The sequence below is a fragment of the Enhydra lutris genome, unplaced genomic scaffold (genome assembly GCF_002288905.1).
Source record: "Enhydra lutris kenyoni isolate GAN:26980312 unplaced genomic scaffold, ASM228890v2 scaffoldscaffold7, whole genome shotgun sequence".
Taxonomy (NCBI): Eukaryota; Metazoa; Chordata; class Mammalia; order Carnivora; family Mustelidae; genus Enhydra; species Enhydra lutris.
Window position 1 is genome coordinate 25,278,070 of NW_019154091.1, and position 27,168 is coordinate 25,305,237.

At 35.6% G+C, this 27,168-nt stretch overlaps 1 protein-coding gene across 7 annotated transcripts in view; it reads left to right on the forward strand.

Moving 5' to 3' along the window:
• The window catches only part of LOC111142002 (oxysterol binding protein like 8), a 159,825-nt gene that overhangs the window by 58,796 nt on the left and 73,861 nt on the right, over positions 1-27,168 (forward strand). Inside the window, exons 3-5 of one of the 7 annotated variants that reach the window (XM_022494921.1) lie at positions 5,426-5,464; positions 11,088-11,124; positions 20,451-20,588. In XM_022494921.1, the coding sequence (XP_022350629.1) occupies positions 5,426-5,464; positions 11,088-11,124; positions 20,451-20,588 (214 nt within the window). Of the gene's footprint in view, positions 1-5,425; positions 5,465-11,087; positions 11,125-20,450; positions 20,589-27,168 lie in introns of those variants that run through there. The other 6 variants (XM_022494922.1, XM_022494923.1, XM_022494926.1 and 3 more) reach the window with 6 other exon arrangements.

Consider the following 27,168-nt stretch of genomic DNA (forward strand, 5'->3'; position numbering starts at 1 on the left):
TTTTTCTATCTGGAGGGAATATTTTGGCATTTAGGCAGTATACAATTGAAGAACAGTTGTTAAATGCATTTTTCTGTGTGGTAGATATCTAAGGGCCTATTCAGCCAGAGCGGCCCCACCCCGGTTAAACAGCCATTTTGTTGTCTATGCAGTAAAACTTAAATTGACCCTGCCCCCCCCCCCAGGGGAACTTAATTAAAAGAAAGTCGGTAAACCAGTCCCAGGTGCAGAGCCCAAATACAAGGGTGGGTCAGGTCAGGTGGAGATAACGCATGAATGCAGGGATGAGTCCAGGGATGAGTCAGGTCAGGTGGAGACATCCAATCAGTAAAGCTCGCATACTGTCTCCCTGGCTACCAAGGAGTGTGGGCCCCGCCTTTTGGGTGCCAATTCCGACTAAGGTGATAGGCTAGTTCAGATAGCTACTATGGGGTGAATTGTAATTCAGTTGGCCACCTGTGTGCGACCTAGCATGACTGTGCAGCTTTCTCTGTGCGTTACAATCTCATTCACCACCTTTGTTTGGCCAGGCTCAACCACATGGCCTTTGCTCTATAAGTTAGTCTGTGAGGCAGGTAAGGGGCGGCCCGGACTGGTCTGTTTGCCGGTCGGTTTGATTCTTGATGCTTGGCGCAAAATAAAGCTTTGCTTGACCTTCGCTTTGTATCAGTCTCGCTCCTTTGACCATTGACCCATTATTGGGGGACCCAACAGATATTATGAGTCATGGAAGTTGATGTTTCCAATATTAGCAGTCTTTTTCCTCTGGCTTGATACTGAACAACATGATATGCTAATCAGTGATTTGTTAGAAATTGAACTCTAGAAGGAAAGAAGCTATTTGTTATACAGCCCTTATGTCTTAATTCAGATCCTGGTCATGATTTAATATAGAATGTGGGTGTATGTATCTGTGTAAGGAATTGGCCAGAATAAAATTCCAAGTAACATAACTCTTACTTGAGACTGAAAATCAGAGTTAAGTAGGTCATAAGATTAAGCATCATACACTGAAATATTTTTGTATACAAGCTTATTGTCATCCCTGGCATGATTGTGATGTGATTACATGGTTTCTTTATGCTTATCAGGTGACAAAGGATGGTTAGGTCAAATATAGGGGAGAATGTTAATGAGGTCAAAGGCCAAGATTTAATTCTTTTTTTTTTTTTTAAGATTTTATTTATTTATTCGACAGAGAGGGATCACAAGTAGACAGAGAAGCAGGCAGAGAGAGAGGAGGAAACAGGCTCCCTGCTGAGCAGAGAGCCCGATGCGGGGCTCGATCCCAGGACTCTGAGATCATGACCTGAGCCGAAGGCAGCGGCTTAACCCACTGAGCCACCCAGGCGCCCCCAAGATTTAATTCTTGTTTCATAACCACAGACTTCACCAGCAGTCTCACCAGATGCATGACATTAGTTACAACTGACAAAGTTAGTTTTGAACTTTCCTTGTGTATGAAGTCCTTGATGAAGGAGGTTGCTTTCATCGTAACAAGAGACCACCATTACCAGAAGAAATAGAACTTATGCTTCATTACCAAAGACAGGTGGTGAATCTGTAACTGTTATTTATAAAGGACAGAATTATTTAAGAGAAATAATGGAATTCCTAACAAAGGACTTTGGGCATATGATAGCCAAAGACTAAAAGTGGAAGAAAATATGAATATGCTTTACATTACAGCTTAAGATGTTCTCAGGTTTTGAGGTAATTTTCTATGTTGAATTGTTATTATAACAGAATTTTAGGACTTTAACAGATCTTGTGAGCAAATAAAAAAGCTGAATTCGAGATATTTATTCAGGTTTACCCAGGGAATATTGAGAGAGCGAGGCTTAGAACTCAGATTTCAGAATTCAAGTCCATATTAGTTCTTTGTGTATCTATGTGAAACACGCAGAATGTTAAGGTTTGGAAAATACAGAGATGAATAAGACTTCTTTTGCTGCTAGAGAATTTAAACCAATTCATTTCATAAACAGGAACTCAGCAAACTACATTTAAGAAATTCTTTGCTAGGTATTAGAGTTATAATAATGACTAAACCTTTTTTTTTTCATTCATGCATTTGTCATTCAGTATTTGTTGATTGCCTCCCAAGTGCCGGGCTCTGTTCTAGTCTTAAGGGATACAACAGTGACCAAAACAAACTTAAGTTCCTACTTCAGTAGAGCTAACATTCTAGTGGAGGAAGGAAAAAAAATACATAAATATATACTGTTAAGTGGTGATTGTTGTGATGAAAAATAAAGCAGGGTAAGATGGATAGAGAATCTAGGGGATGGGTGTTGCTATTTTCTGAGAATACTGTAGAAGTCTTCTGATGAAGTTAATTTTTTTTTTTAAGAGTGGGGGTGGGTCAGAGGGAGAGACAAAATTTTTTTTTTTTTTTTTAAGATTTCATTTATTGGAGAGAGAGAAAGAGAGAGAGAGAGAGCATGAGCAGGAGTGTAGAGGGAGAGGGAGAAGCAGACTCCCTGCTGCAGGGAGACCAACATGTAACTCCTAGGACCCTGAGATCATGACCTTAGCCCAAGGCAGACACTTAACCAACCGAGCCACCCAGGCACTGAGAGAGAGAGAAAGAGAGAATCTTAAGCAGAATCTTAAGAGAATCTTAACCCCCCATGGCGCTCCATCTCAGGACCCTGAGATGACCTGAGCTGAAATCAAAGGTCAGATGCTTAACTGACTGAGTCACTCAGGTGCCCTTGATGACGTTACTTTTGAACAGAGTCCTAAAGGATAATTGCCATTGTGGAGCTTGCAGGTCTATTAGGCAGGCTGTGGTGCTTCCGCTGTAAGTGTTGAGGTTTGTGGGGAAGGGGAATTAGGTGTCTTTCACCTCCTTAGTCAGGAAAATGGTGGTGTGCTGCAGTGGCACTGTCTCTAGGAGCACATGGAACTCTGTGGGCTCTCCCCTGCAGTTCTACCTGATAGAAGGGTGCAGTGACAACACAGATATAGTATCCCTTTGTTTTGCCTGGTGTGGGAGGTCAGGAAATCCCTCACGGAGGATGTGATACTTTATCTGAGATAAGAAGAATGAGTGCAGCAGGATGGTGACTGGGAAGGCTTTAAGGAGCAGGAACTCAGGAGAGGTTTAGGAGGGAAACTAATTTGAGGAGTTGTTGGTGAATAGACCCCATTTAAAAATTAAGTCAATGGAATCATCTGGGGAAAGGATGTTGAATGGAAACAAAAGAGATTCTAAGATACAACCTGGAGGGCAGGGGCAGAAGGGAAAGGGAGCCAAGCAACAAGAGGGAAGAAGAAAAAAGAGAGAAAATAGCTTGGAAACTGGGGAAGGGGAGAGAGTTTGAGAAAAGGAATGATCCGTGATGGCTAGTCCTAAAGAGTGATCAATGAGGTTTAGCTGGGAATGGTAAGATTGGTTAGACTTGAAATGTCTAATAGGATAGCCACTTATGTTTAAATTAAATAAATTCAGCGCCTCAGTTTTCAGTAGCCACATTTCAAGAATTTAACAGCTACATGTAGTTAGTAGCTACTCTACTGGATATTGTAGATATAAACTATTTCCCTCATTGAAGAAAGTTCTATTTGGTAGCAAAGTACTAGACCATTATAATATTAGGGAAAAGTCAAATGAAAATTCATTTTTTTCTTATTTATGGTAGCAATAGAGAAAATACTATGAGACAACTAATTATGTTGATGAAGAACTGATATTAGGGAGGCAGAGTTTTATCTTGAACTGTGATAGCAGAATTGGCAATTTGAGCTGAGTCTTCAAGGTCAGGGAACTTTCAAGCTATTGAACAGGGAAGCAAAAAGAAAGGGAGAGAATTGCAAATCACTCTGAGCATAATCAATTTTACTAGACAGAGAATTTAGGTAAATTGCAAAGCTATCTTATGGGAGATCAGAACACCCTGTGGCATGAATAATTGGTCCATGCTGTAGACAATTTCAGTATCAGGTTTCGCACTTATTTTCTAAAAATAAGAATGGGTACTATCAAATGTTTTTAAATGGAGGAGTAACATGGCTAATGTGATAGTTTATAGAATTTATTTGCTAAATGAAGTTCTTGGTTTTTTCTTAGTCTTTGTTATTTGTGCACTCCTAAGTAATCCTACCTATGTCTGCATACTGCTTTTTAAAAAAATCTACAAAGTACACTTATGTAAACTGTACCACTCATGTAAACTGTTGTTAAGCCTCACAATGATTCTGGAAAGTTGTAACGTTTATAATTATGTATTCACTGAGAAGAAAATCTCAGAGTTGAATAACTTGGTAATGATGGTGCTAGCTCAAAGGAGGAGTAATATTGGTTGAACAAGATAACTTACCTCAATGTCACATAAATTGCTATTACAGTACATACAGTCTTCAATATATGGTCATCTTGTTGGCAGTAGGAACCATGTCTTTATTGTGTTTTTGAATTCTAGTACCTAGCAGAGTAAATGAATGAGTGAGGTGAAATGTAATGCAGGGACATTTATTGAAAGGGAATATGAGAAATGAAGATGTGGGTCTGGCCTAGGTAATAGTATTAATGAGAATTGAAGGAAAATACTAGACGTGAAGTAGACATTGTCTCGGTAAATATCATCAGAACTTAATGACTTCATGAGATGTTGGGGGGAAAGAGTCTCAGATGATTTAAGGGTTTTGGTCTGAGTGAGAGAAAGATGCTACCATTGAAAGACTTGGGCAAATTGCCATGGAAGCTGGTTTCGGAGAGAAACTACTGAGTGCTATTTTTGACTTAAAGATGCTTTCTAAAACCACTTTCCTGGTTTTAGAGCCCTTCCTTTGTTTATAGATTTTAGAACCAGAAGTTAATTTGCGCTAATGTCTGAACATACAGGTAGCAATGTTTTGGAGTGAAGTTTTAGAGATGGGGTAGGACTTGGAAGTCTTCTGAATAAAGGTGATAAATACACCTTGAGCATGAATACAATCTGCAGAAAAGGAGTAGATAGAGGAAAAAAACAACAAACAGTTGAGGACTGAGCACTGGTTATGGCCACTGACTTACTGAATGAGAAGAGTAGAGTCAGGAAAACAGGAGAAGGGAAGGCAGAGGAGTAGAGTACTTTAGAAACCAAAAGTGGAGAAAGTTTACATGGGGAAAAGGCTGATAGAATTAAATACATGCAGGGAGGATAAAAACTGTGAAAAAGCCCCAGAGCATACCAGAGAGGACTTCACAGATTGGCAAATTGACTGGAATTTCCCAAAGCCTCAGAGTTTTTTGTTGTTGTTTTTAAAAGGATTTGGTTTCCAGTGTAATCATATTGTTGCACTTTTTTTGGGGGGGTGGGGGGCTACTTCTAAAAAGATTAATGCACCACTCAATTCATTTATACACTGGGTGCTTTCTAAATTCAGATTCAAGTATTTGACATTAAATCACTCCTGAGAAAATTTGTTTTTTTTTTAGATCTTGCCATATTCAGAAGTTGCTGAAGTTCAAGAGACAGTGAGTAATATATGGTGCTATGTTTGAAATGTTAACATTTTTTTATTTTTTGAGGATTTCAAGTTGGATTCTTAAAATATATTTTTCACTGTATTTTATCATAGATTATATGTCATTACACTAAGTAGTTCATGTAGATTGAAAAGATCACTTTAAAAATGTTTTCATTTTTTCCAAAATGTGAATGGATTTAATTTTTTTTTAATTTTAACTGTAAAAATAATGCATACCAATGGGGGCATATTTAAACAATACAGAAGAATATAATAAATGAAGTTCTACCTTCTAGAGGCAACCACTTTTAGTATTTTGGTGGCCTCTTTACTAAATTTCTTCATATGTATATGTCTTACATATGAAATTTTATAAAAGTGGAGTCATAGAAACTTTTTTTTAACCTATTTTAAAAGTCAGCACGTAATGAATGATGTTCAGTCAGTGGGAAAAAAAACTTCAATGGCTACATAGTATTTCATTGTATGGATGTATTATTTAATAATAGAATACTCTTTTAGATTACTCTGAGTGATGTGATAAATATCTGTGGACACATCTTTTTAAATTTTTTGGGTGATCACTTTAGTGTACATTCGTAGAAGTGCATTTGCTGAATCAAAAGTCTGATTAGGTTATTTTAAAATAACTGCCTGGCAGGCCAATTAATAATCTCTATCTAACAGTGATAAGCTCTAGTTCCTAGAAAAATATTTCTGTAAAATATCTCCTATAAAACCCAGGGATAAAATGTACACAATGTGTGTTTCGCAGTTGATTGCAAGAATATAAAAAGTTAAGTTGAGTGTAGAAAGAGGACTCCTGTAGGAAGAACAAACAAATCTCTGCTGTGTTTTAGATCTCTCACTGAAGACTCTTACTTCAAGGGCCAAAGATAACACTAAATAGAGCACTCTTGGGGTGTTTTATATAATCCTCCTTTCAAATTGTGGCTTCTGAGAGCCAGCTGCAGAAGGATTGCTTCTATGAACACAACTTGATTAACTATGTTGGGGGAAGAGGAGCAACTTGCTTGAAACTTTTTTTTTTTTTTTTTTGGAAACTTTATTTTCAAGTTGTAGCAAAGCTGTGCTTTGGCTTAAGCTCAAAAGATGGCTTAAGTCAAATCCATATGTATGTTAAGGGGGAGGTGCTGTGCTTAAGGCAATGGAATCAGGCTTAATAGTTCTTATAGTATTGTTTCTGTATTATAAAGTGGCCATCTGTCCTGAATTGCTTAGGACTAAAGGTTTTCCCAGGATGAAGGGTGTGATTATGAACTTCTGCCTATTCATTTATACTTCTGAAAGTTTTATGCTAATTATAGATGGTGTGGCAAGTATTTAGAAGTACATTAAGTAAAATCCCATTTTTGCATAATGCTCTTTCTCTGAGGTTTGTCAATGAAATTCAGTAAAGATTTAGGTAATGGCTGTATTTCATGCTTTTAGTTAAAATAGTTGTTAGCATACTAATTAATAATAAATAGAACAATTCTAGGCATGTTACTATTATTTTATCACTTTCACCCCATACTTTGTGCCAAAACAGAGAATCTGTGTATAGGAGAAAGAAACTGTTGAAATGACTGTGTGGACATTGTTGAAGGTATAATGACAAATATGGTGTTATTCAGTTAGAGAAAATGTTTCTGTCATATCTTTAATGGTCTTTTTTTGAACAAGCTGAGGAAAAGTTCTGGGATTCTTTGAGTTTCACGTAATATTTTGGTTCTCTAACAAAAGCCAAGAAGGGTGGCTAGCTTTTTACTTTTTAAACTTTACAAGATACTTGCGTAGAGTGTTCCCACATCAATAATTTCACATTGTCTTTATTCATGTGTTATACAACATGGAGCTGTACAAATTAGGCCCAGGTCCTAAAAGCAGTGAAAGTAAGAAGCGTAGTATGCAATTTAGCCATGCATACAAGTGTTATAAGTTACTTGGTAAAATTAATATATATCTTCAATTACTTATATCCCATTTCCCATTGGCATTACTTACAGGCAATTCTGGGAGGGTAATTTCATTTGTATTACAGTTTAATGCCTCTGTATCTGCAACATTCTGGGGAAGGTTTCTGAAGTCTTGCGTATTTTTTTTTTAAATTTTATTTCCACTTTCATTTAGAGTGTTTCAGCTTAATTCTTAGTTCTGTTGTTCCATTATAATGTATGATTTCTGGTGCCTGTTCTTTTTTTCTGTTGCATTTTTAGTCTCCTGTGATTAGCCATTCAGGTCTTACACCCTACCCGTCACACATACTATAATTTATACTGTTTCTTACCAACCTGAACCTTTCTCTATACAGGTTTGTATGTCTAGTTGCCTACTTGATGTTTTGAGTTGGATGGCTAACGATATTTCAAACTTAACCTGTCTCAAACTTAGCACTTCTGTTTCTTTCTGTAAACTAACCCTTCTCACTGTCTTTTCCATCTTAGACAGTGAGAGTTCCATTCTTCCAGATACTCAGACTGCAACTCTTCTATCATTTATCCTTTAAAAAAAAAAATACAACAACAACAGCAAAACTTCATACTTGTTCTGTTTTGAAATCCTGTTGGCTTTACTTTCAAAATATATTTAGAACTCACCTACTTCCTCTCACCCTTACTGCTACCACCTGGTCCAAGTTTCCCTTCAACTCTCCCCTAGAGTATTACAGTAACTTCCTAACTGATTATACTCTTGTCCCTTTAGTCCATTCTCAACATAGCAGCCAGAACAATCCTGTTAAAACATATAATAAGATTATGTCACTCCTTTTCTCAGAAATCCAGGGGCTTCCTATCTCATTCAGAATAAAGCCAAGTCCTGACTAGGTCCTACATGATCTGGCACCCCCTTACTTCTTTGACTTCATTTCCTACTACTCTCCTCCTTGTATTCCTGCCTCTCTGGACTTTTTACTATGCTCCAAGCCTTCCAGACTTGCTCCCATCCCACTCCTCAACTCTACACTTGTTCCCCTCTCTGCCTAGAATACTCTTCCCCTTCATGTCGTTATGATAAACTCCCTCATTTTATTCAATCAATTCTGTAGTGAAGTCTTCTTAGGCTACCTAATCTTAAATTATAACTCCCTCTTCCTTAACACTTTATGTGTCCTTGTTCTCTGCTTTTTTCCTTAGTTTTTATACTATATAATATGCAACACATTTTTACTTGTTTAGTATGTTATTGTACATCTCTCCCACTAGAACATAACTACCACAAAGGGCAAACTTTTTGTCTTTTTTGTTCACTGCTATATCCCTTGGTGCCTGAAATACCTGTCTATATAATAGGTACTCATAAATACTTGGATGGGGCCATCAGTGATAGGAATAGACAGTGTTTATTTTGATTCCTCAGTGTCTCAATATGAAAAAAAGATAGATTAATAGAATCAGATTTCTATGACAAACATGCTTGAAGTTATGTTGGAAGCATAATTTGAAACAAATACCAGAATTTGTAGCTGTATGCTAGAGATTATTTTCTGGGCGCAAACAGGCAAGGAGTACAGCTGCAAAGAAGTTGATATAATGCTGTTAATTAACAGAGTTTGAAAATATGTACGATGAAAGTGAACTTAATCGTTTATCCTAAATAGAAGACCAACTAAAAAACCTTCAGAAATGACTGGCCTTGTGAAATTAAATAGTCCCAGCTGTGCATATATGGTTAGAACCGTTGTTCTCCTTCAAGAAATTCATATTTAATGGTAAATCTAGGGAAATTAGTAAGTATTCATATCAATACAAAAAGGTATTTTTAGAGACTGTCTATGAAATACCTGTCAAGTCATTTTCCTTCTTTCTGTTATATTAGTTATTTATTGATATATAGCAAATTATCCAAAAATTAAGTGGCATAAAACAACAGTACTTGTTATTTTATAATTTCTGTGGGTCAGGAATCCAAGAGCAGTTTACTAGGTGTCTCTGACTCAAAAATCTCTCAAATGGTTGCAGTCAAGCTACTGGGGAGGCTGTGTGCTGCAGTCTCACCTGAAAGCTGGACCGGGTGGATGGAGGACAAGGAGGGTCAAGGCAGGAGATTTATTTACAAACTCAAGTAGTCAGTTGTTGACAGACATCATTCCTTCACCTCATGGGCCTACCTACAAGGCTGCCTCATGACTCTGCAGTTGGCTTTCCCCACGGAGATCGAGAGACTATAAATAAGATGGAGGTCATGGTCATTTTACTGTGTTGGAAATGACATCCATTCACTTCTGCCATATTCTGTTCATTAGAAGTGTTTAAGTGAGTCCAAAATACTCTCTAAGAGAGGGGATTATACACAAAGACCTGGGGATCACTGGAGCCTTTGTAGAGCTCTCTTGCCAAAAATACTTTAATCTTTTACCACATGTTTGCTAGTTGTGGTAACATGGCCATAAGTAACAGGGACTTGAGCACAATTAGTTCATTGTCATTATAGATTTATTTTTTTAGTTTATTTGTGAAGTTGAAATCAGTTTGTAGAAGAATGGGCAACTGCAGAAAAATGACTAGAGTAAATATCTTTAAAGGAGTTAAAACACGATTTTGAGCTTTAGGGAAGCAACAGGTCCAAGATTTTTCTGAAAGAGGCAAAGCAAACAACTGCTACCTTTCTTTTTGGTCACAGATAATTGATTCCTTCATTCCCTTTAAATAAAAGCAAGCAATAATGTAATCAGTGGGAATTTTTTTATTTTTGTTATAACTTTAGTTTTGATGTTACTATACTTGGTATTTGAGATGAAGGAAAGCTAAGGACTCTATTTCTACCAAAGGAGACCAAAACACTTGTCCATAGGCAACATTTAGCATAATGTTCTATGTTAAAATAGTTTCTAGACAAAAGGTCAGTAGTCTTTTACTGTTTCTTTTAGTTAATTGCAAGTTACTCATTTCAGAATTGGGTCTTCTTACTTCCTAAAGATCAGTAGGTCCATGTGCTAATAGTTCCTATTTAGTGGCTCCTAAGAAAGTTTGTCTGACAATAAAATTTATCAATTTATCTTTCTAATCAATATTCCTCTGTTTTTTTGGCCATTTGAGAAAAAATTTGTTCTACTTTATTGATGTCTTTGTAAAAGCTCTTTGCACAATGCTTGGCATATAATAAGCACTCGGTAAATGTTCCTTTCTTTTTATAGAAGAAACAGGCTGAATTTCTATGTAGAGTTAGTGCTTTCATGGCATGCAGAACTAATATTTAACAATGCATGGGTGCTATAGATTTTAAAACCATTTAAATATAAAGAATGAGCAACTTTGGGCTTTCCCTTACATTTCTAAATAATTGTACCACTCCTAACCCATATCTTGAGTTAAAATTGGAAGTAATTTTTGATTTGAATAATTTTCAAAACAAAATACTTAGTTGATTTCATTTTTGTCTTTCCATCTTTGTTTTCCAAAATTTAAACAAATATTTGATAATGCTTAAGCCAACTTCTTTTTATGTGTGGCAAAGGAAATTCCTTGTGAATTATGATTATTAGGATTGATGTGCATGTGCTTTCTACTTATAAACTAATGCTTATTTTCCTTGTCCTTTTGTTTCACTGCTGCTTCAATCCTGATGCATTTTGCTTCTTCCTGGTTTGGATTGTATTTGTTTGCTGCTCAATTACCCTGCATTTAAAGCTTCTTGGTGATAGCAAAGATGTCCTTGGGCCCTCAAGTAAGTAGCCAAAGTTTGAATGGCATATTTGGAGACATATTTTGCTATGTACTTATAAAAGGCATACAGTATTTCTCTTTTGATTATTAAGTCATCTACTTTTCTTTCTAGGCACTGAAAAGCTGTCAGTGCCCATCTGAGATTGATAGTTTGTATATTTACTACTTGATTGTCTAAAGATGGATTATTTACTTAGCTAATTATCTAATTCATAATTCAGGAACTCTTTTTCATAGTATTCCTTCGTACAATCATCATAAAGCATAGACTAGACTTCTTTTGAGACTGGATATGGAACAAGAAATTCACTACCATTTGAAAATGAAAACTTTTGTTTTTTCATAATCTTTACATAATAGATAATTTGGTTATGAAATACATTTATTTGTACTTTGGGGATTTCATAAGTGAAACATGTTTCATCTAAGGGATTTAGAAAATATACACATTAAATTTATGTCTGAAAAAAAGGTTTTTTGACCACTGTGCTACCTATGTGGAGGGATATATGATGAGTAAAACATGTGCCCTGCCCTAAAGGATCATGATAGTCTAGCAGGGGAGTTATACCCCCATTAATAGATAATTTCAGAGCATTATAACAGAGGCAACTTTTGTATTGGAAAATCACAGAATTACTGAGGTGAAAGGAACCTCAGATATCATCTAATAAAGCATTAACTTTGTAGATACAGAGCCTGAAGCTAAGAACTTAAAGGATCAAGGGATTAGAGTTGGGTACTAGCCCAGTGTGTTCTTTCCTGGTTTTAAAACATCACAATGAAACCATCAGTTTGCTGAATTCAGATCTGACCACATAATTAAAATATTACTGTGTCATAAATCAGATAAAGATTTAAACTTTGGGGCATCTGCGTGGCTCAGTAGGTTAAGCCTCTACCTTCAACTCAGGTCATGATCTCAGGGTCCTGGGATTGAGCCCGCATCCGGCTCTCTGCTCAGCAGGGAGCCTGCTTCCCCTCTCTCTCTGCCTGTCTCTCTGCCTACTTGTGATCTCTCTGTCAAATAAATAAAATCTTAAAAAAAAAAAAAGATTTAAACTTTATTGAATGGCAATGTAGAAATTATATTGATTTAGAAAGTTTTAGTATTTAGTCCTAAACAGTTACCTGACAATTGCAAGTCAGTTCACTGCTCTGGGGCTCATTTTTTCCCCCATTGGCTAAAGAAGGAGACTGAGCAGGGTAACGGCAACCATTTTTCTAGTTGTAAAATTCTTTGGTATGGATTGGTTGCTGTTTGTCTCCAATACTGATTATAGTATGTATGTAATTTTTTTCTAAAAAGAGACTATTTAAAGTAATATGTTAAAATTCCTTTTTAAAGTGGCACCTACCTGGCTTAGTCCATAGAGCATGCCAATCTTGATTTTGGGGTTGTAAGTTCAAGCCCCATGTTGGGTGTAGAGATTACTTTTAAAAAATTTTATTATTATTATTATTTAAGATTTTATTTATTTGAGAGAGAGATAGAGTGAGTGCACCCAAGCAAGGGGAGTGGCAGGCAGAGGGAGAAGCAGATTCCCTGCTGAGCAAGGAGCCCAGTGTGGGACTGAATCCCAGCACCCTGGGTTCATGACCTGAGCTGAAGGCAGACGCTTAACCAACTGAGCCACCGGGCATCCCAAGTGTAGATATTATTTAAAAGTAAAAATAAAATCTTTTTCAAAAATCCTTTTAAAAATTCATAATTACAACAATTCATAGTATTTTAAATATATTGTTTATTTTATAACTAGCATTATTAGAATAGTAGAAAAAAAGTTTTTTAAGATTTTATTTATTTATTTGACAGACAGAGATCATAAATAGGCAGAGACGCAGACAGCAGGGAGGGGAAAGCAGGCTTCCTGCTAGCAGAGAGCCCAACGTAGAGCTCGATCCCAGCACCCCAGGATCATGACCTGAGCTGAAGGCAGAGGCTTAACCCACTGAGCCACCCAGGTGCCCTTAGAATAGTAGAAATTTTAAAAGTTGAAATAAGTATATAGATATCAAAATATTTTTATGTTTTCTTGGCAGCCTTACTTGTGATACCTGAGTGGATCTTCCAATTACTTTAGTTACCTCATATATTTAAATGTTGGCTTAGGTGAGCTGATTGGCAGTGCTGAACTGAAAAATAGAATTGAATTTTTAATACAAGTTAAAATGGTTCTGTTTTAGGAATTGGATTTTATAAATGGGGATCTTTACTTACCACTTGGAATAGAAGACATTTATTGTGATTACATATTTTCTGCATACGCAAACCAGACTATATAATATATATTAGAGATGAGTTTATATTATACTCTGTCAACTATTAGAAGGTTGAAACTGTATATTTACTGGAGATCACATATCTTTTAGAGTGAAAAGTAATTTCATTAATATTAGGATCCGTATTGAATGAAAAAAAACTATAATATATGCAAACATACTTAGATTCTTTAAGTGTTTGAGAAAAGGTACACCATCTGTAAGGGGAGTCTTATGGTTTACATAGAGATTACTTATGACTTTAATTACTTAACTTTATCTGAGCTTCCTTAGATCAAGTGCAAACACCAGACTATGAAGCTTAAAAAAAATTCTTCAGATTTTTGTATTGATGAGTTGACTTAATAAAGTAAAGATGGTAATTATAGAATCATGTTCTTCTTAGAAGTTACAGCTGGTACGTTATGTTACTATTAATTATTCCAGCATTGCTGGTTTCTACTATACTTAAGATAATAATGCAACATGAATAGCAAAGTAGGTTACTTTATTTCCACTATAAAGTAGAACCAGAAGAGGGCACTATTATGCTGTCTTGAGTAAGTAAGGGAATTGTGTCAGAAGGTATTCTGGAATCATGCAGTGAGTGATTCATTTGTCAAATGTCTACCTCGTCATTTAGCAAGTATTTATTGTCAGTTTTAGGCCAAGGGGTACAGATGAAAACAAAGTGAATGCCCTTCTTGAGCTTACATTCAAATAGTCTAAGATTGTACAAATGATGTAGGACATCAAAGTGATTTTTTATATTTTGCAAATCCTATCGTCTGCATAGTTGTTAATGTTCGCAAATGGGGTAAGAGAATAAATAGGGAAAAAATCATAAATTTTTCTAAATATACAGTATACTCTCTATATTGCTATTTCTTTACACTCTCATTTCAACATTCTTAAAATCATAAATAGTAATACCTCAACTAGTAAGAAATTAGAGATAGATGCAACTAAATTTGCACTTCTCAAACTATTTTCTTCAGATACCTGTTACTGAATGAATACTGAAACATACTTTAATTCTATTAGTTGTTCTTCTCATAATGTATTTTAGATTAGCCTAAAATGTACTGATGACTCATCCAGTGAGTATGTGTTGAACCTACCACTCAAGAACATGAATCTTTAAAATCCCTCATATTCAACCATGTGCTCCTTCTCTCCTCTGTCCCTGTTGCCTGCCCCCAAGAAGTGATGACTAGATTTTATGTTTTATCATTTGCTTTTTAAAAAAATGTATTTTTTGATATTTTTGGATTCCGAAAGTATCACTAAGTTTTGTTTGGTTAATTTTATGAGTTAAAATGCTGTATGTCATAAACCTAAAAGTGGAATTGTTGGACCCATAAGGTATGCTGAAATTTAATTTTATAAGGTAGTTCCATATTGTTCTCCAATATGCTTGTATCAGTTTGTTCTCCAGCAGCAGTGCTTAAAATGTCTCATTGATTCCCATCCCTATCAGCATTTGGTGTTATCAGACTTATTAATTTTTGTCAATTTTACTGGATTTAAAATATTTACCTCATTGTGATCTTAGTTTGTCTTTTTCTGGTTACCAAAGAGGATGAACATCTTTGTGTATATTTATTGGCCATTTACATTTCTTCTTTCATGAACTCACTGTTCATGTCCACCCCCCCATTTTCCTTTTTCTTTAATTAAAAATCTTTTTTGTGTTGAGATACAGTTGGCATATTTATATTAGTTTCAGGTATACAGTGATGATTCAGTATTTGTATATTTTGCAAAATGGTCACCACAGTAAGTCTAGTTAACATCCATCACCATACATAGTTATAGATTTTATTTTCTTATAATGAGAACTTTTAAGATTTATTCTCTAAGCAACTTTCAAATATGTAGTATAGCATTAACTAGCTATAATCATCATGCTGTACATTTCATTCACATGACTTACTTATTCTGTAACTGAAAGTCTGTACCCTTTGATTCCCTTCACCCATTTTGCCCGCTCACTACCCTCCTGTTTGTGTCTGATCTAGGAACTTGGTTTTGTTTTGTTTTTTAAGATTTTATTTATTTATTTATTTGACAGAGATCACCAGCAGGCAGAGAAGCAGGCAGAGAGAAAGGGGGAAGCAGGCTCCCTGCTGAGCTGAGCGCCCGATGTGGGGCTCGATCCCAGGACCCTGAGATCATGACCTGAGCCGAAGGCAGAGGCTTTAACCCACTGAGCCACCCAGGCGCCCTGGAACTTGGTTTTTGAATTTGGATAATACCATATTTGTCTTTCTCTGTCAGACTTATTTTATTTAGCGTAGTTCTCTCAAGGTCCATCCATGTTATGAATGGCAAAATTTCATTCTTCTTTATGGCTGAGTAGTAGTCCATTCATTTGTCATTGGCACGTAGGTTGTTTCCATGTCTTGGTTATGGTAAATAATACCATGCTATGGTGAACATAGGGGTACATTTATCTTTTCAAATTTCTGTCTTCATTTTCTTTTTTTTTTCTTTTTGTTAATTTTTTAAAAGATTTTATTTATTTATTTGACAGACAGAGATCACAAGTAGGCAGAGAGGCAGGCAGGGCGGTGGGGAGCAGGCTCCCCGCTGAGCAGAGAGCCCGACGTGGGGCTCGATCCCAGGACCCTGGGATCATGACCTGAGCCGAAGGCAGAGGCCTTAACCCACTGAGCCACCCAGGTGCCCCTCTGTCTTTATTTTCTTCAGAAAATTATATGGAAGCTGAATTGCTAGATTGTATGATAGTTTCTATTATTAACTTCTTGAGGACCTTCCATGCTGTTTTCCATAGTGACTACAACAATTTACATACCCAGCAACTGTGCACAGGCAGTCAGGTTTCTCCATATCCTTGCCAACACTTGATATTTCCTTTCTTTTGGATAATAGCCATTCTGATAGGTGTGAGAATATAGCTCATTATGGTTTTGATTTGCATTTCCCTGATGATTAGTGATGTTTAGCATCTTTTCATGTACCTGTTGGCCATTATTTCTCTGGAAAAGTGTTTATTCAGACCTTCTGCCCATTTTTAAGTCAAATTGGTTTTTGCTGATGAGTTGTATAAGTTCTTGATGTATTTTGGACATTAACCCCTTATGAGATACATGACTTCGAAGTATTTTCTCCCATTCAGTAGGATTCGTTTTCGTTTTGTTGATGGCTGCTTTTGTGGTATAGAAGCTTTTTAGTTTGATGGGGTCCTGTTGTTTATTTTTGCTTTCGTTGCCTCTGCTTTTGGTGTCAGATCCAAAAATCCATCACCAAATCTAATGTCAAGGAGCTTATTGCCTGTGTTTTCTTTTTTTTTTTTTTCCTTAAAGATTTTATTTATTTATATGACACAGAGAGATCACAAATAGGCAGAGAGGCAGGCAGAGAGAGAGGGGGAAGCAGGCTCCCTGCTGAGCAGAGAGCCAGATGCGGGACTCGATCCTAGGACTTTAAGATTATGACCTGAGCCAAAGGCAGAGGCTCAACCCACTGAGACATCCAGGTGCCCCACCTGTGTTTTCTTTTAGGTGTTTTAGGGCTTCAGGTCTTACATTGAAGTCTTTGATCCATTTTGAGTTAATTTTTGAATATGATGTTAGGTAGTGGTCCAGTTTCACTCTTGTATGTGGCTGTCCATTTTCCTTAGTACTACTTATTGAAGAGACTGCCCTTTTCCCCATTATGTATTCTTGGCTCCTTTGTCATAAATTAATTTGACCATATATACATAAGTGTATTTTGGGGCCCTCTGATCTATTCTATTGTGTCTTGTTTTTATGCTAGTACCATACCGTTTTGATTACTTTGATTATTGTTTTGCTTAGCTCTCTTTTATAGTTTGAAAGCAGGGAGCATGATGCCTTCAGCTTTGTTCTTCTGTTTCAAGATTATTTTGATTATTCAGGGTCTTTTGAGGCTCCATACAAATTTTAGAATTTTTTGTTTTATTTCTATGAAAAATGCCACTGGAATTAAAAAAATTTTTTTTAAAGATTTTATTTCTTTACTTTAGAGAGAGAGAGCACACATAAGCTACAGGAGGTAGAGGAGGAGGGAAAAGGAATGGGGAAAGAATCCCAGGCTCAGCATGGAGCCTGATGTGGGGCTCGATCTCATGACCTGAGCTGAAATCAGGAGTTGAACATTTAACGGACTGAGCCATCTAGGCACCCTGCCATTGGTATTTTGGTAGGGGTGGCATTGAATCTGGGTTGCTTTAGGTAGTATGGATATTTTAAGAGTCTCATGCTCTACCGACTGAGCTAGCCGGGCACCTAGTATGGACATTTTAACTATTAATTATTCCAGTCCATGAGCATAGACTGTCTTTCCATTTATTTGTGTCTTCAATTTCTTTTATCACTGTCTTATAGTTTTTAGTGTATAGGTCTTTAATTTCCTTGGTTAAATGTATTCCTAGGTTCTTTATGCTTTTTGATATATCCCTAAATTTTCCTATTGAATTGTTGGTCTTTTCCCAATTGATTTATAGGGTTATTATTATTATTTTAACATTCTGGATACCAACCCTCTGTTAATTGTATATGTTGCAAATACCCTGTTTTTCTTCTTAACTTTTTATGGTACCTTTTGATTAAAATCTTAATATAGTAGAATTTATCCGTTCTTTGTTTTTTGGATAATGCTTTGTTGTGTCTTTTTCAGGGAGTCATTCCCTACCAAGTTTATGAAGATACTCTTTTTATATTTTCTCCTAAAAGGTTTTAGGTTTTGCTTTTTATATTTATGTCTTTAATTTTCATAAAACTATTCTTTGTGCATGGTATGAGGGTAGGACCTAATTTTCCAATACTCAGTTTTCCTAGTATCATTAATGGAGTAGTCTTTTTTGTTCCCTACCTCTTTTGTATGTCTAGGCTCAAAATATGGGTTTGATTATGAGACCTCTCTGTTATGTTCTTTAGGTCAGATTGTCTCTTCCTACATCAGTACCATACTTTTTTTTTTTTTTTTTTTGACAGACAGAGATTACCAGTAGGCAGAGAGAGGGGGGGAAGCAGGCTCCCCACTGAGCAGAGAGCCTGATGCGGGGCTCGATCCCAGGACCCCGGGATCATGACCTAAGCCGAAAGCAGAGGCTTTAACCCACTGAGACACCCGGGCACCCCAGTACCATACATTTTTAATTTCACTAAGGATTTTTTGATTAAATGGATCTTGAGTTTAGTAACCAAAGGAGCTGCTATTTACTTTATGATAATGAAGTTTTATAAAAATATAAAGTTTGTTGATGGGTTCCTTTGGCAAGATTCTATTGAGCACCTTCACTATGCCAGAACCATACCGGGATTGAGGATTTATGCAAGTATAAAGCAGACAAAACTCCCTTCTTATGGAGCTTATGGTCTAATGGAGAAGGTAGACAATAAACAAACAAATGGTATAATTTCAGACAGTGATAAGAGCTACAGTGAAAATCATGTTCAATGAAGTGATAGATATAATTGCGGCAGAGTGAACAATAACCAAAAAAAAAATTTACAAGTTGTACTGGGAACTTATCTATCACAAGTACCATGAATAGCTTTTCTGAAGAGATAACATTTGAACACAGTAAACAAATGATGAGCGGGGTCAATAGTGTGAAAGTCTGGGGTCGGAGTTTTCCAGGTAGAGGGAACCAGAGAGTTAAAGGCCCAGAGACTGGGGCAAAATGCCATGTTTTGAAGAATACCAAGGCCATTATAGCTAGAGCCAAGTAACTAAAGAGGAGTGTAGTAAAGAATGAGATTGAAAAGGTAAAGGTGGGGAGGGAGGACAGCCACTTCTGAGTTCTTAAGCCATGAATTTATTGCAAGTATAGAGGAAAGCCATTGAGGAAATTTCTGCATGTTGCAGATCTGATTGATGATTTACAAAGATTGTTCAGGCTTCTATGTAGAGAATGAATTCTACACAAGCAAGGAGCAAGACAGTAAGTTTGGAGACTAAGTAAAAATCTGTTGCTGTGATCCAGTGGGAAAGCAACGGTAGTTCAGAACAGGGTGGTAGTTGTGGAAGAGGGGATAAATAAAAGGATTCTTGGGTATTAAGGGGAGGTTTTTTTGAATTTTTACACTGAAATTTATAGGGCTAAAATATAATTTTTAAATGATTTGAATTTAAAGCAATTGATTTAGAAGATATGGTGATAAAAATGTGAACATGAAATTCTGGTTAAGTTAAAAATTAAATCTGTAGTGAAGACAGAATCATTCTCCCTCAAGATAAACCTAAAGTTTTTGTAGGCAGAAAGCACAGAAATGTAAAATGAAAGGACATGGAGACCTTAGGGTACTGTGGATTTGGTCACAATTTACTCTATTCATTCATTGAGTATGTTTCTCTTTTCTGTCCTCTCTGCATCTGGGCATTGTTTATCTTTATTAGTAGCTTGGCCAGATAGGTGAATAACAGCCTTAAACACTATTTAAATTGACTATTGGGGCAGCGAACTTTTAAGAGATTAGACTTTGGAAGCAAATGCTGAGTTGGACATCCTATCTCTATTACTTAGTCTTAGGCAAGACAGTCTCTGAATGAACCTCAAGTTTTTCTATCTCTAAAATAGAAATTATACCTACTTCTCAGGAAAATTAGAAATTAGAATAGAAATTCTAGTGAATGTAAATATTTTATTCTGCTGTTAATTTGTATTTTTTTCTAATTACTAATGAAGGTTGACTCTCTTCATGTGTTTCTTTTGTATTTCTTTTATGAAATGTGTCCCTTGTTTATTGCTTTATTGGCAAACATAAAGAGTTAATAGAACAATGAAAAGTCCATAGTAATCTGGGAGTACCTTTCATTATCAGTTGACTATGTATTTTCATTTTTATAATGTCTATATTTTGTGTAATTTGACTCTTGCATACCTATCAATTTCTCTTGGATTGATGGCAAACTACAATTAAAAGAACAAAGCAATTAAGCAAATTAAAGTATGGAATTGGTAAAATGAATGTAACCATTGAGGCTGTTTCAGTCTTAATTCTAGTCCCTGTTAAGTATGCCATTTTGTAAATTATAACAGAAGTACTAATTCTTTTTTCTTCTTTCCTTGAGCTGTGGTAGCAAATAGTGACGAATCTCAACTTCAGACACCAGCAAAGATGAATCAGCGCCAAGGGAAAGAAGCTTATCCAACGCCAACCAAAGATTTGTATCAGCCATCTTTTAGTCCAGCAAGCCCTCATAGTCAGGGTAAGAAATTGTGCTTTTAATTTTGTTGTTGTTTTAAGGGGAAAATGACATTTTAGGTCTACCATAACTTTTTTCTTGTTTTGGTTTTATGGTGTTCTTTTTATTTGTTTTGGTCATCCATTATACTTTTTTTTTTTTTTTAAAGATTTTATTTATTTATTTGACAGACAGAGATCACAAGTAGGCAGAGAGGCAGGCAGAGAGAGAGGAGAGAGGAGGAAGCAGGCTCCCTGCTCAGCAGAGAGCCCGATGCGGGGCTTGGTCCTGGGATCGATCTGAAAGCAGAGGCTTTAATCCACTGAGCCACCCAGGCGCCCCTCCATTATACTCTTGAAATGAGTTTATTTTCCTTTAAAGTCCTTTTAATTCCTCTTCTATTCTCTGGTGTACTTGGTTAAGTTATACTTTTTGTCTAATTGAGTGACTCTCAAACTTTGTTTTCTCAAGACCGCTTTACAATGTTAAAAGTTATTGAAGATCTCAAAGAACTTTTACATAGGTTAACCTATTGATATTTATTGTAAATTAGAATGAAGAAATTTTAAAAATGTTTTGATTCATTTGAAATTATAATAAACCCATTACAGGTTAATATGAATAACATTTTTATTAAAAAACAGCTATGTTCCTCCTTCCCTTTTCCTCAAAAGAAAAAAATTGCTCAAATATGGCACTTTTGACATTTTGGGCTGGATAATTCTTTGTTGTGGGGGGCTTTCATGTGTCTTGTGGGATATTTAGCAGCCTCTTTGGCCTCTACCCACTAGATGATAATAGCATTTTCCCCAGTTGTATACAACCAGAAATAGCTGTAGACTTTGCCACATGTCCCAAATTATCTTTGGTTGAGAATTAACTGTCATATAATTTTTGCAAATCTCTTTAATATCTATCTAAAGAAAAGACACCTGCATTTTCATATCTGCTTGTGCAGTTCATCTGTTAGGATGTGATGATTTGATTGAAGTATATGAATAAAATCCAGCCTCAGACATACATGTAGTCAGAAAAGGTAGGATTATATTAATAGCTTGATACATAATTGCACATAGTCTTTTTTTATACTACACCAAAATTTGACAAGTGGTAGTTTTTTAAATACTGGTTGCAAGATGGAATCTGAAACATATCAATAATCTTTTCATACTTTCATAAAGTCCATTGATCTATCTTGAACTTTGAATGGCTTTTTACTCATGCATGATTTTTTAACATCATGCATTAATCATTTGGGAAGTAGTTGCTTACTGAATTATGCATATCTATTAAGTGGTGACACATTTTAAAATACAATACAAAGATGAGCTTTATGCATATTTCCCTTGTAATACAGAGTATTAAAACCATATGTCCTCAAGGTTTAAGATTAATAATATTTAGTGTTTCATCAGGAACATCTATAAGTGAAATGGGCCTTTTACTTTAAGTGAATGGCAGTGAAGAAGTCAGTGACTACTACAGTTGGGTGCTTCTGCCTTGATATGTGTTAAGGTGCCAGCAGTTTTACCCAACATTGCTTTTGTACCATCAGTACAAATGTCAACACAATGAATATGTATTATGGAACAGTTTTGACCTTGCAGACTCTCTAAAAGAGTCTTGGGGACTCCCAGGGATTATGGATCTCACTTCCTAATTCATAACTGATAAATTTTGTATATTGAATTCTGCTTCTTAGTAAAGTTTAATCAAATGCTTTGAACTCTTGTACTACAATAGCCATGGTGGAAAGACTTCTGCTTTTAAAACTGAGCACTTAAATTTGGTGTTTGAAAGCTAATAAACACTGATGTGTCTGTTTTTATGCCAATACCATGCCATTTTGATTACCATAGCTGTTTTATAGTTTGAAACCAGGGAGCAAGATGCCTTCAGCTTTGTTCTTCTTTTTCCAGATATTTTGCTTATTCAGGGTCTTTTATGGTTCCATACAAATTTTAGAATGTTTTGTTCTCTTTCTGTGAAAAAGTGCCATCAGGGTCTTTTATGGTTCCATACAAATTTTAGAATGTTTTGTTCTCTTTCTGTGAAAAAGTGCCATTGGAATTTTTTTCTTAAAGATTTTATTTAAGAGAGAGAGCATTGCAAGGGGTGGGGAGGAGCAGAGGGTGAGGGAGAGAGAGGGCAAAAAGAGTCCCAAGCAGGCTCCACTTTAAAATACTTTATAAAATATAAATATAAAATACTATAAAAATAAAATACACCCAATACTTTAAAAAATTTAATTTGGAGTCTTAACTATCACAATATCTCTGTATAATTAGTGAGGTTTTGGTGTCGTGACTTTATATTATTTTTTAAAGATTTTATTTATTTGAGAGAGAGCACGCATGCACACAAGCTGTGGGGAGAGGCAGAGGAAGAGGGAGAAGCAGACTTCCCTAGAGCAGGGAGCCCGACGTGGGGCTCGATCCCAGGACCCTAGGATCATGATGTGAGCTGAAGGCAGCCTTTTAACTGACTGAGCCACCCGGGTGTCCCAGTGGTGTTGTGACTTTTTGAATTATTCTTTGAAAGTAGGTTTTAGTTACTTCTTTTTAGATGAATATTAATTGGTAAATAGTAAGTTACACGATCACTTTCTACTTTATTTCAGTGGAAAATGTTTTCCTAGTCAAGTGGTTGTTGGAAAATTTTTATTTACCATTGTTGGAACTGGAAAAACTTTATATAAAAACAAAAATAATGACTATGTTAACGTTTATGAAGTAGTTGTTGAATATATTTTGGAAAGTTAGCATTTTTGTTGCCAAAATGCTTTTTGAAGCTTGAAAGTGGATATATGGTACACACTGGTATAAATAACCTTCATTAAAGGGTATAGCTTATGTGGTTTTTCCATTCTCTGCACCACAGTTGTGACTGTAATAGTTTCATCTAATTCATTTATCTGTGTACTAGAATATTTAGAAGAATTCTTTAATTTCGGACTTAATGAAGCAAGAAAAAGGTTAGTTACTAATAATTAAAACTACCCTCATTTATACTTATTATGAACATTTTCAGGCGAACGGAATTTGAGAGAATAGTACAGGAACACTAATATACCATTAGGTAGATTTAAGAAATTATTAACTTTTTTTCATATTTGTTTCATTTATTTGAGGGTAAGGCTAGAATATTTAGAATAAGTTACAGACCTCATGATGTTGCACCCCAAAATATGTAATGCAGTTAAGAAACTTTTTCTTACATAACCATTAAAGCCTCTATTTAACAGAATTAATGATAATTACTTAATATAGGCTGATACCTAGTCTATACTCAGATTTCCTCAGTTCTCACATCTTTTAACAGTGGGCTTATTACACAGTAGGCTGATCCAAAAAAGGCTCATAGATTGTGTTTGGTTGTTATGTCATTGTATTTCCTTTAATCCCAAAGAGTCTCCTTGTTTACTTTTATTTTTTCTTGTTGTTATTGACTTTTTTTTTTTTTAATCGGATCAGTGTTCCTATGGGATGTTTGACTTTTTACATTGGATCACCTTATTGCAGGATTATTTAAATTGTTTTCCTATCTTCTATATATTCTGTAAACTGAAAGTTAAATGCAACATTGATTACATTCAGATTGAATATTTGTGGGGACATTATTTTGTAGGAGATGTGTATTGTGGGGGAATGAATGCTGTATTACATGAGAATTCGCCTCATGTTTGATTGTCTCACTGTTAGTGACTTAAGATTAATCAGTAGATTCAGGTGGTAAGAGCCTTATCCTCTTCACTGAAAATTACATGCTTTGTTCCCTTCTGACACTAAAGTAAAATAGATCAGTTGGCACTTGGTAAATAGTCTTTTTCCCCATCAGCTTTTTCCTTAAATGTGTAAGCACCCTTTGATGACCATTTAATCAGTTAAAATATTAGGAGTTGAAAATGGTGATTTTCTAATTTTGTCATTCTTTTTACATTTGTTACTAAAATTTTTCTATAAAGAAGAGATAATTGTCATAGAGTTGCTTGGTAAACATTGAAATATAGTTCCTATAGGAAAGGCAAGATAAACAGTTGTTTCTTCCAGAGAACCTGTTTTTAGATTAAAGAGATGATGTAAAGTTTGTTTCCAGTGGTGACACATAAATTTTTTTGGCACTTAAGGTTTTGTTTGTTTGTTTTTTTAAAAGATTTTATTTATTTGACAGAGATCTCAAGTAGGCAGAGAAGCAGGCAGAGAGAGAGAGGGAAGCATGTTCCCTGCTGAGCAGAGAACCCGATGCGGGGCTCGATCCCAGGACCCTGAGATCGTGACCTGAGCTGAAGGCAGAGGCTTTAACCCACTGAGCCACCCAGGCGCCCCTAAGGGTTTTTTTAATATGATAAAGAACTTCATACCTTTTAATATACTCATTGTATTTCAATTATTGGTAAAATGCAGATGACAGTAGTACCTAGTACTAGGTACTATTATAAGGCTTAAAATGTTAATACATATGAAAAGCCTAGAACATAGCTTGGTAAATAATAACCATTCATGACAGCTGATTTAATAAATAACAATTATTACTATTATTATTTTAAATAAATGATTCTTTTGGGTTGAAAGCTGATACTTCAGTTGTTGTACTTCAGCATCTTACAGAGGCTCATTTAGAGATTCCTTCAGGATGGATGCCCATGTAAACCTCTCATTTGCAAAAATAAAGCAGTTGCAGTGACAGTTATATCTTGATTTGCACCTAAATGTTTCTGTATTAATTATCGGTAAGTTAATATTTGTGAAGTGAATTACATACTGAATGTTCTTATTTATTTATTTATTATTTATTAAAGTCAGCCTGTTGACTTTGTGTAATGTAAAATATCTCCCTCTGGTTTAACTACTGAAATTTATATAATAGTTTCCAAGTGTTAAATTTGTTTAAAATATATTAATTAACTTTTTATATATTAAAAATATTTATTTATTTATCTTAGAGAAAGGGAGAAAGAGAGTATATAGAGTGGGAAGAGGGAAGGGCGGAGAGAGAGACTCTCAAGCAGACTCCCCGCTGAGTAAGAGCTCCACACAGGGCTGAATCTCACAATCCTGAGATCATGACCAGATCATGACCAGAGCTGAAACCAAGAGTCACTCAACAGACTGAGCCACTCAGCACCCCGCTATCCATTAATTCTTGATTATGATGAGGATTATGATGATATGAGGATTATGATGAGGATTATGATATGCTGGAGGAAAAGAACAACTGTCCTGTGAACCTCTTTGAATTGTCTACCATGTCTCAAATACTCTTGTTTAGTATTATCAGCTTCTGAATGGAAAGAGTTAGACTCCCAAAAACTTACTGACAGTAATAATGACTAACATTTAATGCTTTTTACGTCTCTAAGTACTTTTTATACACATTACTTACTGGAATTCTTGCAAGAACCTTATGGTGTATGAATCATTCTCCCTGTCTCACAAGTGAGGAAATTGAGCAATTGGTAAGGGTAATTTCCTTGCCCCCATTCACACAATTAACATATGATAGAGTTCAAATTTGAACCTAGATATGATTCCAGAACTTATTTGGTTTTTTGTTCTTGTTGTTCTTTTTGTTTTGTTTGTTTGTATGTGTGCATGTGTGTGTTTTTAGTTTCAATGAATTAGTAATTGGATTTTTTGAGGTTCAAGTTTTCTGAACTTTTACCTTTGGCTCCCGTGTCTTTTGATAGAACCCCATTATGTATTGAATGCTTTTGTGGAGATTTGGATTTTTCTTTTTCTTTTCTTTCTTTCTTTCTTTTTTTTTTTTTTTTTTTTTTTTTTTTGAGTAATATGTAACAGTGCAATTATGAAGCGTGGTAAGTTTATGTTTTATAAGAAATTGGCCAAACTAGTTCCAAAGTTGTTGTACCATTTTATATATCTGTTAGCAGTGTATGAGCATTTCAGTTGCTCTGTATTCTCAACCTTTTTTATTTAACCACTCTATTGAGCATGTAGTGGTATCACATTGTGGGTTAAATTTGTATTTTTCTTACAACTTGTGATGTACATCTTTTCACATACTCATTGGCCACTGGTATATTTGAAGTGTAAGTTCAGAGTTTTTACCCGTTTAAACAACTGGTATGTTTATCGTATTATTGAGTTTTAAGAGTTCTTTGTGTATTTCAGTATCACGCTTTGCTAGCTGTGTGTGTTGTATTTGCTTCAAGTTTTGGCATATCTTTTCATTGTACAAATGATTTATTTCAAAAAGCAGGTGTTTTTTAATATTGATGAAGCCCAGCTTATCATTTTTTGGCCTATGATTCATGCCCCCCACCACAACTAAAGAAATCTTTGTGTACCCTAAGGTTGCAGAGAACATTTTCTGTGATCTCTTCTGAAAGTGTTAACAGCATTAAGACTTTGATCTCTCTTTATTTTCATTCTCACTGTTACATCTTAAGCCAGGTCCTTATCATTTCAGACCTATGTTACATAGTACCACACCCTCCTGATTCTATTAGGACCTTGCCCTCCAGTATACCAGGCTCATCTTTCTTTCTTTTTCTTTTTTTAAAGATTTATTTATTTTAGAGAAAGAGTGTGCATATGTGTGCAAGTGGGACGAGGGGCAGAGGGAGAGAATCTTCGAGCAGACT